At 41.6% G+C, this 13,384-nt stretch overlaps 1 protein-coding gene across 1 annotated transcript in view; it reads right to left on the bottom strand.

The window, feature by feature from the left end:
- The window catches only part of SUSD3 (sushi domain containing 3), a 66,917-nt gene extending 54,852 nt beyond the window's left edge, over positions 1–12,065 (bottom strand). Inside the window, exon 1 of the mRNA XM_069090585.1 lies at positions 11,446–12,065. Coding sequence (XP_068946686.1) covers positions 11,446–11,539 — 94 coding nt within the window. The 5' untranslated portion in view covers positions 11,540–12,065. The remainder of the gene's footprint in view (positions 1–11,445) is intronic.
- Between the last annotated feature and the right edge of the window lie 1,319 nt (positions 12,066–13,384).

Here is a 13,384-nt window from a genome sequence, read left to right as displayed (position 1 = left end):
GCTGTAGGGAGTTTCACTACTATTGACTTGCACACTGGATAGCCTCCATTATGTTGGCAAACATCTTTAGTGAGCATTTATTCCCCTTTTATGCCTAACTAGATGATAATCAGAGAATCATTGAAGCTTTCTTTCTGTGCTTGCAATTATAAAGGAATCGTATATCATCTTAATGTGTGCATAAGACCCCCTTTTTAGGGGAGAAACTTGAAGACTCTTTAACCAAGTAAAAATGCTTTTTTTTAAAGTAATTGAAAAATAATAAACACCACAGGATCTTATATTTTATGTATCTCTTGGTCATTTGTGTAACTATAAAGATGTGTGGTCTGCTGTAGAAAATCTAACCTTTTCTCACATTTTCATTAAGGACACCCCTAATATGCATATATGTAAAGATTTCAGAAAGATGAAAAAAAAAAAACCTGATACTCTCCTGATAACCTTTTTAATGGTTTCATAATAGCCTTCCATTATTTTTTCCATTTTTGGGGGGGTGTCTTCTCATTTAAATAACTTGTAAAAATAATCCCTCGATGTTTTAAAAATTGTGTCATCTCCTACATGGATCTCTTTATTGTATTTCTGTTCCAGTCCAGCTGTATTTTCCAACTTTATCTTACAGTAACATTTCAACTTCCCTGTATGGGACACCAGGGACTGAAGTATTAAGTTTCAAGTATGGTTGTTGTTCTGTCAATAAGTGGCCATCAGACCTTTAGTTCAAGACCTCAAGTGAAGGAGATGCCATAAGCAGCCCATCCCACCCTTGTATAGCTTTAATTGTTAGAAAGCTTTTCCTGACATAAAGTCTAAATTTTCCTCTTTGTAGTATCCACTTACAACTCCTAACTCTACTCTTTGGGGCTAAGAAGTACAGTCTTTCTTCCACATAACAGCTCTTCAATACTTGAACACAGCTGACAAGCCCTCCCTCTCTTCCCCTTCCCTGAAGTCTACTCTCCTCCAGGCTGAAAATGTCCATTTCCTTCAACAAAACCACAGCATGAAAGAGATCCTTCACTTTCCTGGTTTCACTCTTCTGGACACTCTCGAGTTTGTCAATGTTCTACCAGAACTAAACACAGTATTCCAGATAAGGCCTGGCCAAGGTTACCACCCCCAAATCAAAAGAGATTGTTCTAAAAATGTTAACAAATGTGCTCCATTTGTCTATTTCTTGTCCTCCTGCTAATCCATATGTTTATGAAAGCTCTTAGAAATATCTGGCTCAGATGAGTCTTCCCAAACTTTCTATAGACTTGCTTTGCCTTTCACTTCTTTTTATGGTCTTTTGAGATAAGGAACACCTTGGCAGAGTGGACAGGTCCCCAACCTTAAGGTCAAGAAGTTCTACGGGCAAATTGCTTAACCAGTGAGTGTCACAGGCAACTTTAAAAGACCAAGTTGTGGAGCAGGTGTTCTGCAGGAGTTCTCTACAGCAATGACATCTCAGGTCCAATTCCATCCCATCCCAAGGAGAGACACTGTTTTCACAGCCTTTTAGTATTCTCCTCCATAACAGAATTTATAGTCTAAGCCAGTATTGCCTGCAGCTATCACTTATTTTTGCTTGGCAAAGAGGGCAAATGGTTTTTGGGTTCCTTTGTCCTTCTACTTCTAGTGACTTCTCCACATCATTCCAGCTTTTAAAGGAAAGAGTGATTGATGATCAAGATCAATATCATTGCTTATTTCCATTTTATTTATCTATTGATATAGCTCATTTGAATAGGTTAGGTTGAAACGTTTGTTATTGTCCTCAATGAGTTCTTATCTCTAGCCTTTTGCCAAATTTGATGTTGGTTTTGAACTTTTCTCTAATTCTAACTTTGCTAACTAGTCAATGGATTGACCACACACACACACACACACACACACACACATTAATCTGATAGAACTTCCATATCAGTAACCAGTAACTTCCCATCTGTTAAGATAGGGTTAGTTTTATTTTTATAATAGTGCTTAAAAATAACAATAATAGCTAATATTTACATAACACTTTATTTTACATGTGAACTCATGTGATCCTGACAACAACCCTATGGGGCAGGTGCTATTTATAGATGAGGAAACTGAGGCACAGAGAAGTTAAGTGATTTGCCCACAGTTAAGTAATTGAGGCTGGATTCAAACTCAGGTTTTCATGATTCCAAGTGCTGGACTCTATCCACTGTGCCACCTATAATCCAACAAGAAGCAACAGTATTCAGTGGGAAAGACAAACTGTGTATCCCATGACCACAAACTGCACTCCAGTTCCAATTCCCCTTCCCACGAATGTGTGATTCTGACCACAGTGAAGATAATATATCATAGGAACCAACATTTGTAGACAATTTTAAAAGCTCCTGATTCCCTATCGGATAAAAGCCAACACTTTATTCTTCAGTTAATCAATCAACACATTTATTTAATTCTTATGTACCAGGCAATGTGCTAGGTGGTAAGGACACAAATAGGTAAGAAAAAACCTGCACATAAGAAGATTACACTTTAATGGAGTACATTATATAGATAAGTCAGAGGGGGGAGGATATAGAAGAGAGCAGATTAGGGGAGGGGGTATTCGGTGGGATTGCTGTTTTGGGGTGGTGGGTAGGGGAAAGATGGGGAGAAAATTTGTAACTCAAAATCATGTGGAAATGAATAAACATAAAATGTAATTAAAATAAATAAATGAATATATGCAGAGTGAATAATTATAAGATCATTTGGGAGAAGGGCACTAGCATACAGGGGAGGGGGCTGGAGAGGAGAGGAAATTAGGAAAGATTTCCTGTAGAAATTGGTGCTTAAACTGAAACTTGAAGGAAGAAAAAGATTCCATGTGTCAGAAGTGAAGAGGGGATGTATTCCAGGTATGAGATCTGATGGTTACAAAGGCATAGCCTCAGGTGATTGAGGAGTGGTATGTCTTGTGGAAGAAAGAGAGAGAAGGCCAGTTTAACTGGATTTCAGAGTTGAGTGCCTGAGGAAGAAAGACCAACATCCACCAAGGTCAGAAAGATAAGATGTGGGTCAGGCTGTGGGTGGAAACTAACAAGAGAAATAGGTATTTTTTCACAGAAGCAAAAGGGATGCAGTAGGATTGATAAGAGAGGAGAAGTGACAGGGTCAGATCTGCATTTACAGAAAATCACTTAGGAAACAGTGCAGAGAATAGCCTAGAGTATGGAGAGACTTAAACCAGGGAAACAAATAGAAAAACCAAAACAAATAGAAATAAAAGTTGTCATGATTCAGGTAAAAGGTGGGGAGGGTCTGAGGTTCTTGTAGCTGCGTGAGTTAAGAGGAAGGTTTGGATGAGAAAGATACTGTGGAGACAGAAATGGAAATATTTGGCAACTGGTATCATTGACAGAAAGTGAATTTTGCATGAAAGGAGGGTTTGAGGTCTGAGCCCAGTTTTGGACATATCTGAGATGTTTCTGGGACATTCAGTTTGAAATATCAATTGGGGTCTGGTCACATTGGAATGAAGGTCAAGAGAGAGTGAGGCTAGAAACATGGATCTGTGAGTCATCTGAGTGGAGAACTTAGACCCATGGGCACCAATGAGGTTACCAAGAGAGTATGATTAGAGAGAGAATAAAAGGGCCTAGGACAGAAACTTGAGGTATACCCACACTGGGGGGGGGGGTGTCACCTGATGAGCCAGGAAAGGAGCTGGAGAAAGAGCCGATGGACATGCAGGAGAAAGAAAAAGAGTGATATCACAAAAATCCAAAGAGAGGAGTACCCAGGAAGAAAAGGGAGTCAACAGTGTCAAATGCATTGATATGGTTAAAAAAAAAAAAGAATTGAGGAAAAAAATCTAATTTGGCAACTAAGAGACTGTTGACAATTTTGAAGAGAGTGCTTTCAGTTGAGTGATCAGGTCAGAAGTCAGATTGCAAAGGGTTGAGACTGGGAGGTCAGGAAGTGGAGGCAATCGGTATGGGTGGCTTTTTCTAAGAGCTTGGGAGCCCAAGGGACCTAAAAAAATACGAGGCAGGGGTAAAGTGAAGTGGGATTTGGGGCCTATTTGTGCACGTTGAGGAAGGAACCAGTGAGACAGAGAGGCTGACAAACAGACACAGAATCAGAGAATGATTGGTGCTTTGATCTGCTGGAAAAGATGGAAGTGGAGAGGTTTCAAGCTCACGGGTAGAGAGATGGGTCTTGGTGAGAAGGGCCACCTGGAGAATGATGTCAAGAGGTTTAGAGATAAAGAGATAGGGAAAAGAGGCAGCTCATATCATGTGACCTCGATTTTCTCAGTGAAGCAAGAGGCAAAGTCCTCAGCTGAGACGAAGAAGAGAAGGTGAATAGATTTATATTCAAGAACCTTCTTAATCTAGTATCATCTACTGTTTCAACTTTCTCCTATTATTCCTAAGTACTTTACTCTCTAGCCTAATGAAACTATTTCACATCTGTTTTTTACAAATCCATTGCTTTCTCAACTCTGTGTTTTTGCTTACACTGCACCCTGACTGTAACATTCCTTTACCTTCTCAGAGAGCAACCCATCTAAGACTTAGTAGACAGCATGTGGGGTAGCTAGATGGTGAAGTGGATAGAGCACTGGGCTTGCAATCAGGGAGTTCAAATCCAGCCTGGGACACTTACTGTGTGACCTTGGGCAAGTCACCTAAGCCTGCTTGTCTCAGTTTCCTCATCTGTAAAATGAGCTGGAGAAGAAAATAGCAAACCACTCCAGTATCTTTGCCAAAAAAACTCCCAATGGAGTCATGAGAGTTATACATGACTGAAACAACTGAACCACAACAGATGGCATGTAGAAGTTAAGTAACTTGCCCTGGGTGATAGGGAAGAGGGATTTGATCCCAGATCTTCTTAACTCCAACCCCAGCACTCTATCCACAATGCTGTATTGCATCTTTATTTCTCAGGGGTTCTTTTTATGTTCTATTTTGCACTATACTTAGTGCATATTTGTTGTGTAGGGTTACATTTTTTCATATTTTTCCTAACTTTCCTGTTAGACGTATAAGCTCCATGAGGTCAGGGACCCAAATTTAATTATCTTTGACTCTCTCCTAAAGAGGTAGAACAAAGTGCTTTGCACAATCTCCAATACTTCAGTCAGTGACTTTATGCTCCATTCACAAGTGTATCTCACAACCTCTTTAAAAACTTTAGTAGACCATTACATGAATACCTGTGGTCCCCCACAAAAAGTACCTGCACTTAGCTAACTTCATCCTTAGAAACAGCCATCAGAAGGAGATGAAAAACAGATTTAAAACCTACAGAAATTTCCCTGGACCACACATCACAACAGAATAGTAATAATAGTAAAAGCTACTGATAGGCACAGACCATGAGGATTGTCAAATTTAACAAAGTATTTAGGGGTGGCTAAGTGGTGCAGTGAATAGAGCAATGGCCCTGGAATCAGGAGGACCTGAGTTCAAATCTGACCTCAGACACTTAACACACCAAAAACCCCCTAAGCCTTGTGACCTTGGGCAAGTCACTTAACCCCAATTGCCCTACCTTCCCCCCTCCAAAAAAAAACCAAAAACCAAAGTGTTTACCACCAAATGAAACCTATGAAATGGCTGAAGCCTCAGAGTGGAATCAATAGACATAGAGGGCAACCATCTGCAGGAACTCAACCAATACCAGTAAAATGATGATAAACCTCAAACAAATGGCTAGCTCATAGGATGGATTTATTTATTATAAACTCCTCTTTCTGTAGAGAGGAGTTTATAATTGCCATCAAAGACTGTCATTTTCACCAGAAATCACAAAAAAGGTTATCTTTAAGGAGTCTGGATTTAATGATCAGTAAAGACTATGCAAAGAAACAGCAGAAATGGTAACATATCACTGTAGGTGACAGATAATTCGCATCAACCAGAACCCACAAAGACACAATCAAGTAGCCAAGAATTATACACAAGAAGCTCATCCCACATCAATGGTCAGATGACAAATTCTTATATTACAAAATACAGACCTCTACATATCTTGAGAACTTAATAAGCTGTACTGGAACCGGACCATTGTCACAGTCTTTATGAGCCCATTTGGGGTTTTCTTGGCAAGAACACTGGAGTGATTTGCCATTTCCTTCTCCAGATCATTTTACAAGTGAGGAAACTGAGGCAAACAGGGTTAAGTGATTTGCTCAGGGTCACACAGTAAGTATCTGAGTTCAGATTTGAACTCAAATACTCCTGACTCCAGGTCCAGCACTCTATCCACTATGCCACCTAGTTACCCCCATACATACTTAATAAATACTTTAACTAGCTAACAGGATGAAATTCATAACATTTCTATTTTCCTGTTTACTACTGAGATTGTCTTAAAGATGCTTTCAGTGAACCTATAGATGACTTTCTCTCCTAATGCTTTATTCAATGATAAAAAGCAGTTATTTTTTCCATCTGCTCAACAGTCCTCAGAATAGAAAATATAAGGGAATAACAGGACAGAAACTTGTCCCAAGAACATTTCTATCCAAAAACCCCATCTAAAAATTTGAGAACAATATGGGAAATCACAGAAACCATGCAATGTATTGCTGTTAGCTGAAAAAATTTAGTATCTGCCAAATACCTAGAACAAGTGGTTAGGATTATACATCAGAAGCTAGATACATATCCTATACTTCCAGATGACAAAGGAACACAGACCTCAAAACATCCTTGAAAGCTCAAATAAACAGTAAGGGACCTGGAACATCACACCACAGATTGTTGCCCACAATTGCCCAAACATAACATTGCTCCATAAAAAATTGAAATCAACATTTTAAATAATAGATGCAACTCTACCAAATACTCAGCTTCTACAAGTTACATGATACCAAAAGTCTTTCAAAATATAGTGGACCTAGCAGACGAAATCAGTCATAAAGGAAGAGGGCAAGGGACAAATAACCCCTATTCTCCTGTCTCCTATTGGAATTGTCTTCGAGATGCTTTCAGTGAACCTATGAAAAATGAGCTTATATCTGTTATTTTTATTCAATTAAAAAAAAAGTTATTTATCCATCTATGCAACAGTCTTCAGAACATTAAATATAACAGAAAAAGGTCAGAAAAAATGCTCCAACAGCATTTCTATCTGAACTCTATCAAAAAAGATAAAATAGCTGACATGTACCACTGCAAGGTTTAAAAAGCACTTTGCACAATAATGGTTTACATGACATATACACACACATACATATACATATTACACACACAAACATATATATATATCCATATTAATTTCTTGGATACCCACAAAACAACTGTGTACTAATTACTGGAAGTATTATTACATTCATTTTACAGATGAGGAAACTGAGACTCGGGGAGGTTAGGTGACTTGCCTAAGGTCATGAGGTCCAACAAAAGGTGTTAGGTACAAGATTTAAGCCTAAGTGTTTCCTGGCCCCAAGTCCAGCATTCTTTCCACTACACCATGCTACATCTCAGAAGAGGGCTAAGAAACAGAGAGAGGATGGACTAATGCAACGCAATCCATCCCTACCAATAGAAAAATAGCACTAAAGCAACTAGGAGTGCCATGTTTGTATGATATACACACTGTACATTTTCTGCACAGCATGGAGCCTTTAGGGGAGTACTGATGGAAAACACAAATTAAAAACCACATTTGCAATTACATATCCTAGACTGGTCAGGGCCAAGACTAGTGCAATCAGCATGAGTAGGTAAGAAACAAACACAATCTGGAAGTGTGAATTGCTTGGGACAATTGTCTCCTGACTTTTCTGATGCTGGCCAATCAGTATTCCAAAGAGATGAGAGGACAGATATTAAATTGATTTAGTAACTTAGAAGAATACTCATGAGTGATGGAGAAAAGATGGTCAGTGACCACAGGGAACTCTTTATCAATGTCCATACTGCTCTGTAGCTAACTTCAGTTTATATGGAACAGACATAGCCAATCAAGATAAAGGTCTCAGTATGTAAGGTGGTATATAAAAACTGGACTGACAAGGGAAGGAAAAATGAGAAAAGCTTCTAGCTTCTATACAAACTAGATATCTCTAACAATATTTGGGTAGGATAATATGAGATGAAATAAATTTCTACATACTGGCATTAAAAGGGTTCAGACTATTTCATTCACTACTCCACTGATCATAGGGAAAAACAGTGGGATATAGTAGAGAGCAAATTGAATTTGGTTTCAGAGGAATTCAGCTTTCCTTCCAGCTCCCTTACTTACAATTTGTGTGACCTTTAACAAGTCACTTCCCCTCTATAAGGCTCAGTTGCCTCATTTGTAAAAGGAGGAGTTTGGAGCAAATGGTCTCTAAGCTCTTTTCTAGCTCTTACTATCATGATCCTGAACAGGAATGATTATATTTTATTCTATGCTTCAATATAATTATAAGCCTTTCACCAAGAAAACTCCCAGTTACTAGTCTCTATATTCCTATTTGGAGAAATCAGAAGCAGTGTCCATTTCTAGATGTCTACAAAGTGCAGAGCTCTTTTATTTTTGTTTTTTGGAGGGGGGAATAGTGACTTGCCCAAGGTCACAGGGCTAGTAAAAATGCAGAGCTCTTTAATGATTATTTAGGGCAGTGTAAAGACTATTCCTCCACAATGTGAGAGAGTTGGACCAGATAGTCCTGAAAGGTCCTATCTAGTGCTTGATTCTATGATTCCATTCAGTGGAAAAAGATCCACCAGATCTGGTCAAGCAGTAGCTTCTAACTAGTGTCTCTGTCTCTCTCTCTCTTTTAAATGGTCATATTATTTAAAATAATCATAATTAACAAGCCTTTAGTGAGGCTTTATAGTGTGTTCAGTCCTGGCTAAGATAGGTGCTATGGGGAATACAAAACATATATAGACATAGTCTTTATCCTGAAAGTAGCAGAGCTGATGGCCCATTTTTGAAGACAACATTAATGTATGACCCCAATTAGTGTGTTCATTACATAGAATAGAATCTATAATAATCATTGGATTGTATGGCACAGACTAGGAGTGAAAGAAATTCGCAGGAGAGTAAATACAATTAATGATAGCTAACACTTATATAATTGCTAATTAGAACATGTATGTACACACACATATAACTGCAAGTTGTCTCCCAGACAGAATGAAAGCCCCTTGAGAGCAGGGACTTTTTTGTGTTGTTTTTGTATCTCCTGATCTTCTACAAGGTCTGGCACATGACAGATATTTAATAAGTGCCTGTCAATTGACAGATATACTACAAAGTTACTCTCATGTTTTGTATCTCATCTGAACCTCACAACTACCCGGTGACTGAGGTATGGAAGTTATTTTATGCCCATTTTACAGGAAAGGAAAGAGTGGCACAAAGAAGTAAGTTAATATGTGCATGGCCTCACAGCTACTACGGTAAGTGTCAGAGGCAGGATTTGAACCTTCCTGGCTCCCTGCCCAGCACTCTATCCACTACACCCATATAATTGTCATACCTGTAGAATGAGAAAATTCTCTCAATAGAGCACAGGAGACACTAAACAATCAAAATCTCCAAATGCTTCCATACCTTGTTTCAATCTTCTTTTAAAAGTGTTCACACACCTACTACCCTGTCCATTTTAATGGCAGGAACAATGTCCTGGCTTCATATTCTTTGAGACAAGTGGCACACTTGTCAGGAGAGTATCATTTTTCTTACTAGCAGAAGGCTGAGAGTGGATATGCCATTTCTGTGAAGAACTCTTTCCCTGAAAATTTTCAATATGTGCTTTTCACAGGCACTGCATTTAATTCAATGTTCCTACAACTAAAAACCGTCTTCAGTCCTTTCCAGCCATTCTAAGTTTTGCGGGAGGAAGAATTCCTGCTTGCATGTACTACTTGGTGAAGTTGACTTGCAGGAACACATTCTGCTTTATGGCTTTTAAAGTCACTGTCCTCTAGCAAATCCCACCGAGTGAACAGAAATAATTTAATTTTATCAACGTAACTTGCCTTCATCCATTAAGTGTCCCCAAAACAAATTTCTGCAAAGAAGCATTTGTTTCTCAGAAGCCTGCCACTAACGCCAATGAAAACAGACAGGACAACATGAGTGACTGATTTCTGAATGTCACTGCTTCCTGAGCAAAGACCCAAATATCTTCTGCAGCTGTCACTGGTACTGTGCTAAGAGATGGGAGCTGAGGCATGGAATTTTAAGACTGGGAGGCATATTGCCATAATTTTTTGAAATCATCACTTTTAAAGATACTCCCTACACTAAAGAAATCCATTTCAGACCCTCCAAAAAGACTCCAAATCTGCTGCAGTGAAAAGAGTACTAGCTAAGGAGACAGAGGAAAGAGTCAGAATCGCTATCTCTTACTATCTGTGCCACCTTAGACAAGTCACCTTAACCTTTCTGGGCCTCAGTTTCTTCATCTGTAAAGTGGATTGGATGCGTTGTGAGGTCTTTTCCAGCCCTGAGTCCAAATTCATCAATTAGCTTGTCTTTTCTCTTTATAAGGGAATGTAGATCTCAAAAATGGTCATTGAGAAAGCTGCCTTGACCCCTTTCCAAGGTAAATCACATCTATTTAATTATTTTAAAGGCTCAGCCACCAAACCTTGTTTAAAAAACAAAACCGATACCATCCTGGAAGTAAACCTAAAGACCATTTCTGAAGATTGCCATCTATTGCTAAATGTCTGCTCACGTTAGAATTCTGTCTCTAACACTTGGGTTAGCGCTTACCCGCTTTCACAGGGGATGGGGGTTAAGTTCCTATTTCAAACTGCCTCAGCATTTCCCCGCAGCTGAAAGGAAGAGACAGAAGCAAACACATCCGCACCTACTGCCGCCCACAGAGATCTGTGAGCTAGGAGTACTGATGTGGGGGCCCTCGTTTGAAAAACAAAGTTCAGCAAACCCATTCGTCGGGTTAAAGGGGGAGCACAGAGGGTTAACGTGGTTCTCAGCTAGTCCTATAAAAACCGTGTGTCTCTACCCCAGCACTCCAAGATGACTCCAGTTATCATGTCACTTACCCAAGCACTTTTCTTCGAGGCTGTGCAGAAAGCCCTACAAATAATCTGACCTGAAGGGGAAGATTGTTTCACTACCACGTTTGACATCACTTCCCTCGTTATTCTCTGGGCTACGGCATTAAACATTGCGCTGCAAGGAGGGAGCTTTCCTTTCCGGGGAGTCATGAAGTCTCCCCAAAAGGCCGTGTCAGCCAAATCCAGGTGTTTCCTTCCCCTCTCGGCACCGCCCCGCCCGCAGCTCCCCTGGGCCAACTGATACCTCCAGGGCACAGTACCTCTGTGGCGTCCCGTCCCCGAGGGTAGCAGGCGAAGCCCCGGGCTCCTGCAGCTGCTGGGGCTCCCGAGCCTAGGCACTCTCTCCTCCCTCCTTCACTTTTTCAACTAGCCCATTTCCCTTAAAGCATCCTGGGAACAGTGGGTCCAGCCCAGCCGCCCTGGCCCCACCCCACCCCCAAGTCCGTCTCACCTGTGCGGTTCTTCGGAACTGCATCCTCGCTGTCGTCCGCCAGCACCGCTGTCCGGGACACATCGAGGCCCGACGCCGCCGTGGCTGCGGGCATAGCTCCACGCCACTTTGCTTTGCCCCCGCCGCCTCCCCCGGGAGCACCAGGCTCCGGCAGGAACCAGGGAGATAGTGAGAGGAGGGAGCGGGGGAGAAGGGACGGGACGAGAAAGGAGGGGGAAGAGGAGGAGAAAGAGAGAGAGAAGAGCCGGAGTGGGCAGCGGGAGGACAGAGATGTCTTTGGTGGCCTCGGGCGGCTGGCGGTCCGGTCCGTCCCGTTCCCTGTCCCGTACAGCTCTCCTCCTTCCCTGTCTTCCTCCCTCACTCTTGCGCGCCCAGCCCAGCCTGAAAGCCACTCAGCCCCCAAATGGTGACAGCTCCATGCAGCCCTCTGGTGCGCTGGGTCCTGAGTGCCGTGCAGCTGTTCCTGGGCAGCGGAACGTGGGCCGGCCAAGCGGGCGGCAGGCTGGGGCTGGGGCTGGGGCTGAGGCGGCGATATGCTAGGGAGAACTGGCGCCGGAGCTCTACCCTGGGCTCTTGCAGCCCCAGCAGTGAGCTCAGTTTTCCTTCTCTGACCGCCCCGCCCTTTCTCCCCCCACCCCTCCCCAGCCTAGCCCAGCCCTGCCTAAGCCTCCCTGCAGCGGCTTCTGGGGCCCTAGTGGGGCGGGCTGAGAAATAAAGAGCTGCCTCCCAGGGGCGGGGCCGTCAGGGGCGGGGTCTTGTACAGGTAAGGTGACTGTGGTGGAAGACCCTTAAAGATTGGGGGAAAGGAGCAGCACAGATGTGTACAGCAGAGGAAGAGGGAATATTCATATGTATGCCGGACTATCCTACAGGTCTAAGCAGATGCATGCAAAGGAGACTCCATGAACTTTACCTACCTCTTGTCACAGGTACACAGAACCAGACCAGGACTGTCCTCCAAAATAAAAGCTCATATTTCAACTGGACTTTCAAGTTTGCACAGTATTTTTCTCAAAACCACCTCTATGAGACAGGTCGTCCAAGTGTGATGATTTTCTCCATTTTGCAGCTGGGAAAACTGAACTTCAGAGGAGTGGAAGTAACACGACCAAGGTCCAAGAGATAAGTGTCAAAACAGAGCCCAGGCTTCAACTCCAAGGCCAGGACTCTTAGAGGTAAACTTCCTCTCACTAAATTCGATCTCACAGATTTTCTAGACTGTAAGAAAACTTAAAAACCATCTAGTCAAAACCCCCTATTTCACAGATGAGAAAACTGAGGCCTCCACAGGGGAAAGAACTTACCCAAGGTTAAACAGTTAGTGGCAGAACCTAGACTAGAATTTAGGTCTTCAAGCACCCTGTTTCTCATTATGTGTAGGCAGTTATGACAGTGGAAATAACACTATATTTGGAACCAAGAGACCTGAGCTCAATCCTTATCAGCTGTGTGGCTTTATCCAACCTTCTGAATCTCAATTTCCCCATCTGTAAAATGGGCATGAGAATACTCAAATCTACCTCACAGGACTGTTTTAAGGATCAAATGAGGGCATATAAAATGTGCTTTATAAAACTATAAAGCATTACATCCTATAAAGTCCACTGTCATTATTATTCCTCATTTCCTGTGATTAAACATAGTACTGTCATCCATGAACTTATCTAAACTTTTTTTAGGGGGAGGGGCAACCTGGTTACATTTTTAGTCTGTACTACCTTGTCTGTAGCAATGAGGTCCTACTGTGTGAAGCAGGAATTTACTTTGTCCTAAACTTCTCTCTCTTTCAGGCTTCAAGGATGTTTATGTCTTTGAATGGGAGGATCAGAGAAGGCACATGCCTAATTCTAGTATCCAGGATTTGGCTAACAAGCCCTCTATCAACCTTGTGATTTTTTTTTTAAATCATAGTCCTTCTCAATGATTTTCTTTTCACACT

This window comes from Petaurus breviceps, unplaced genomic scaffold, assembly GCF_028583685.1.
Source record: "Petaurus breviceps papuanus isolate PSGF00001 unplaced genomic scaffold, PetGlider_PUasm1.0 187, whole genome shotgun sequence".
Taxonomy (NCBI): Eukaryota; Metazoa; Chordata; class Mammalia; order Diprotodontia; family Petauridae; genus Petaurus; species Petaurus breviceps.
The sequence above is the reverse complement of the archived record's forward strand: the minus strand, read 5'-3'. Positions and strand labels throughout refer to the sequence as shown.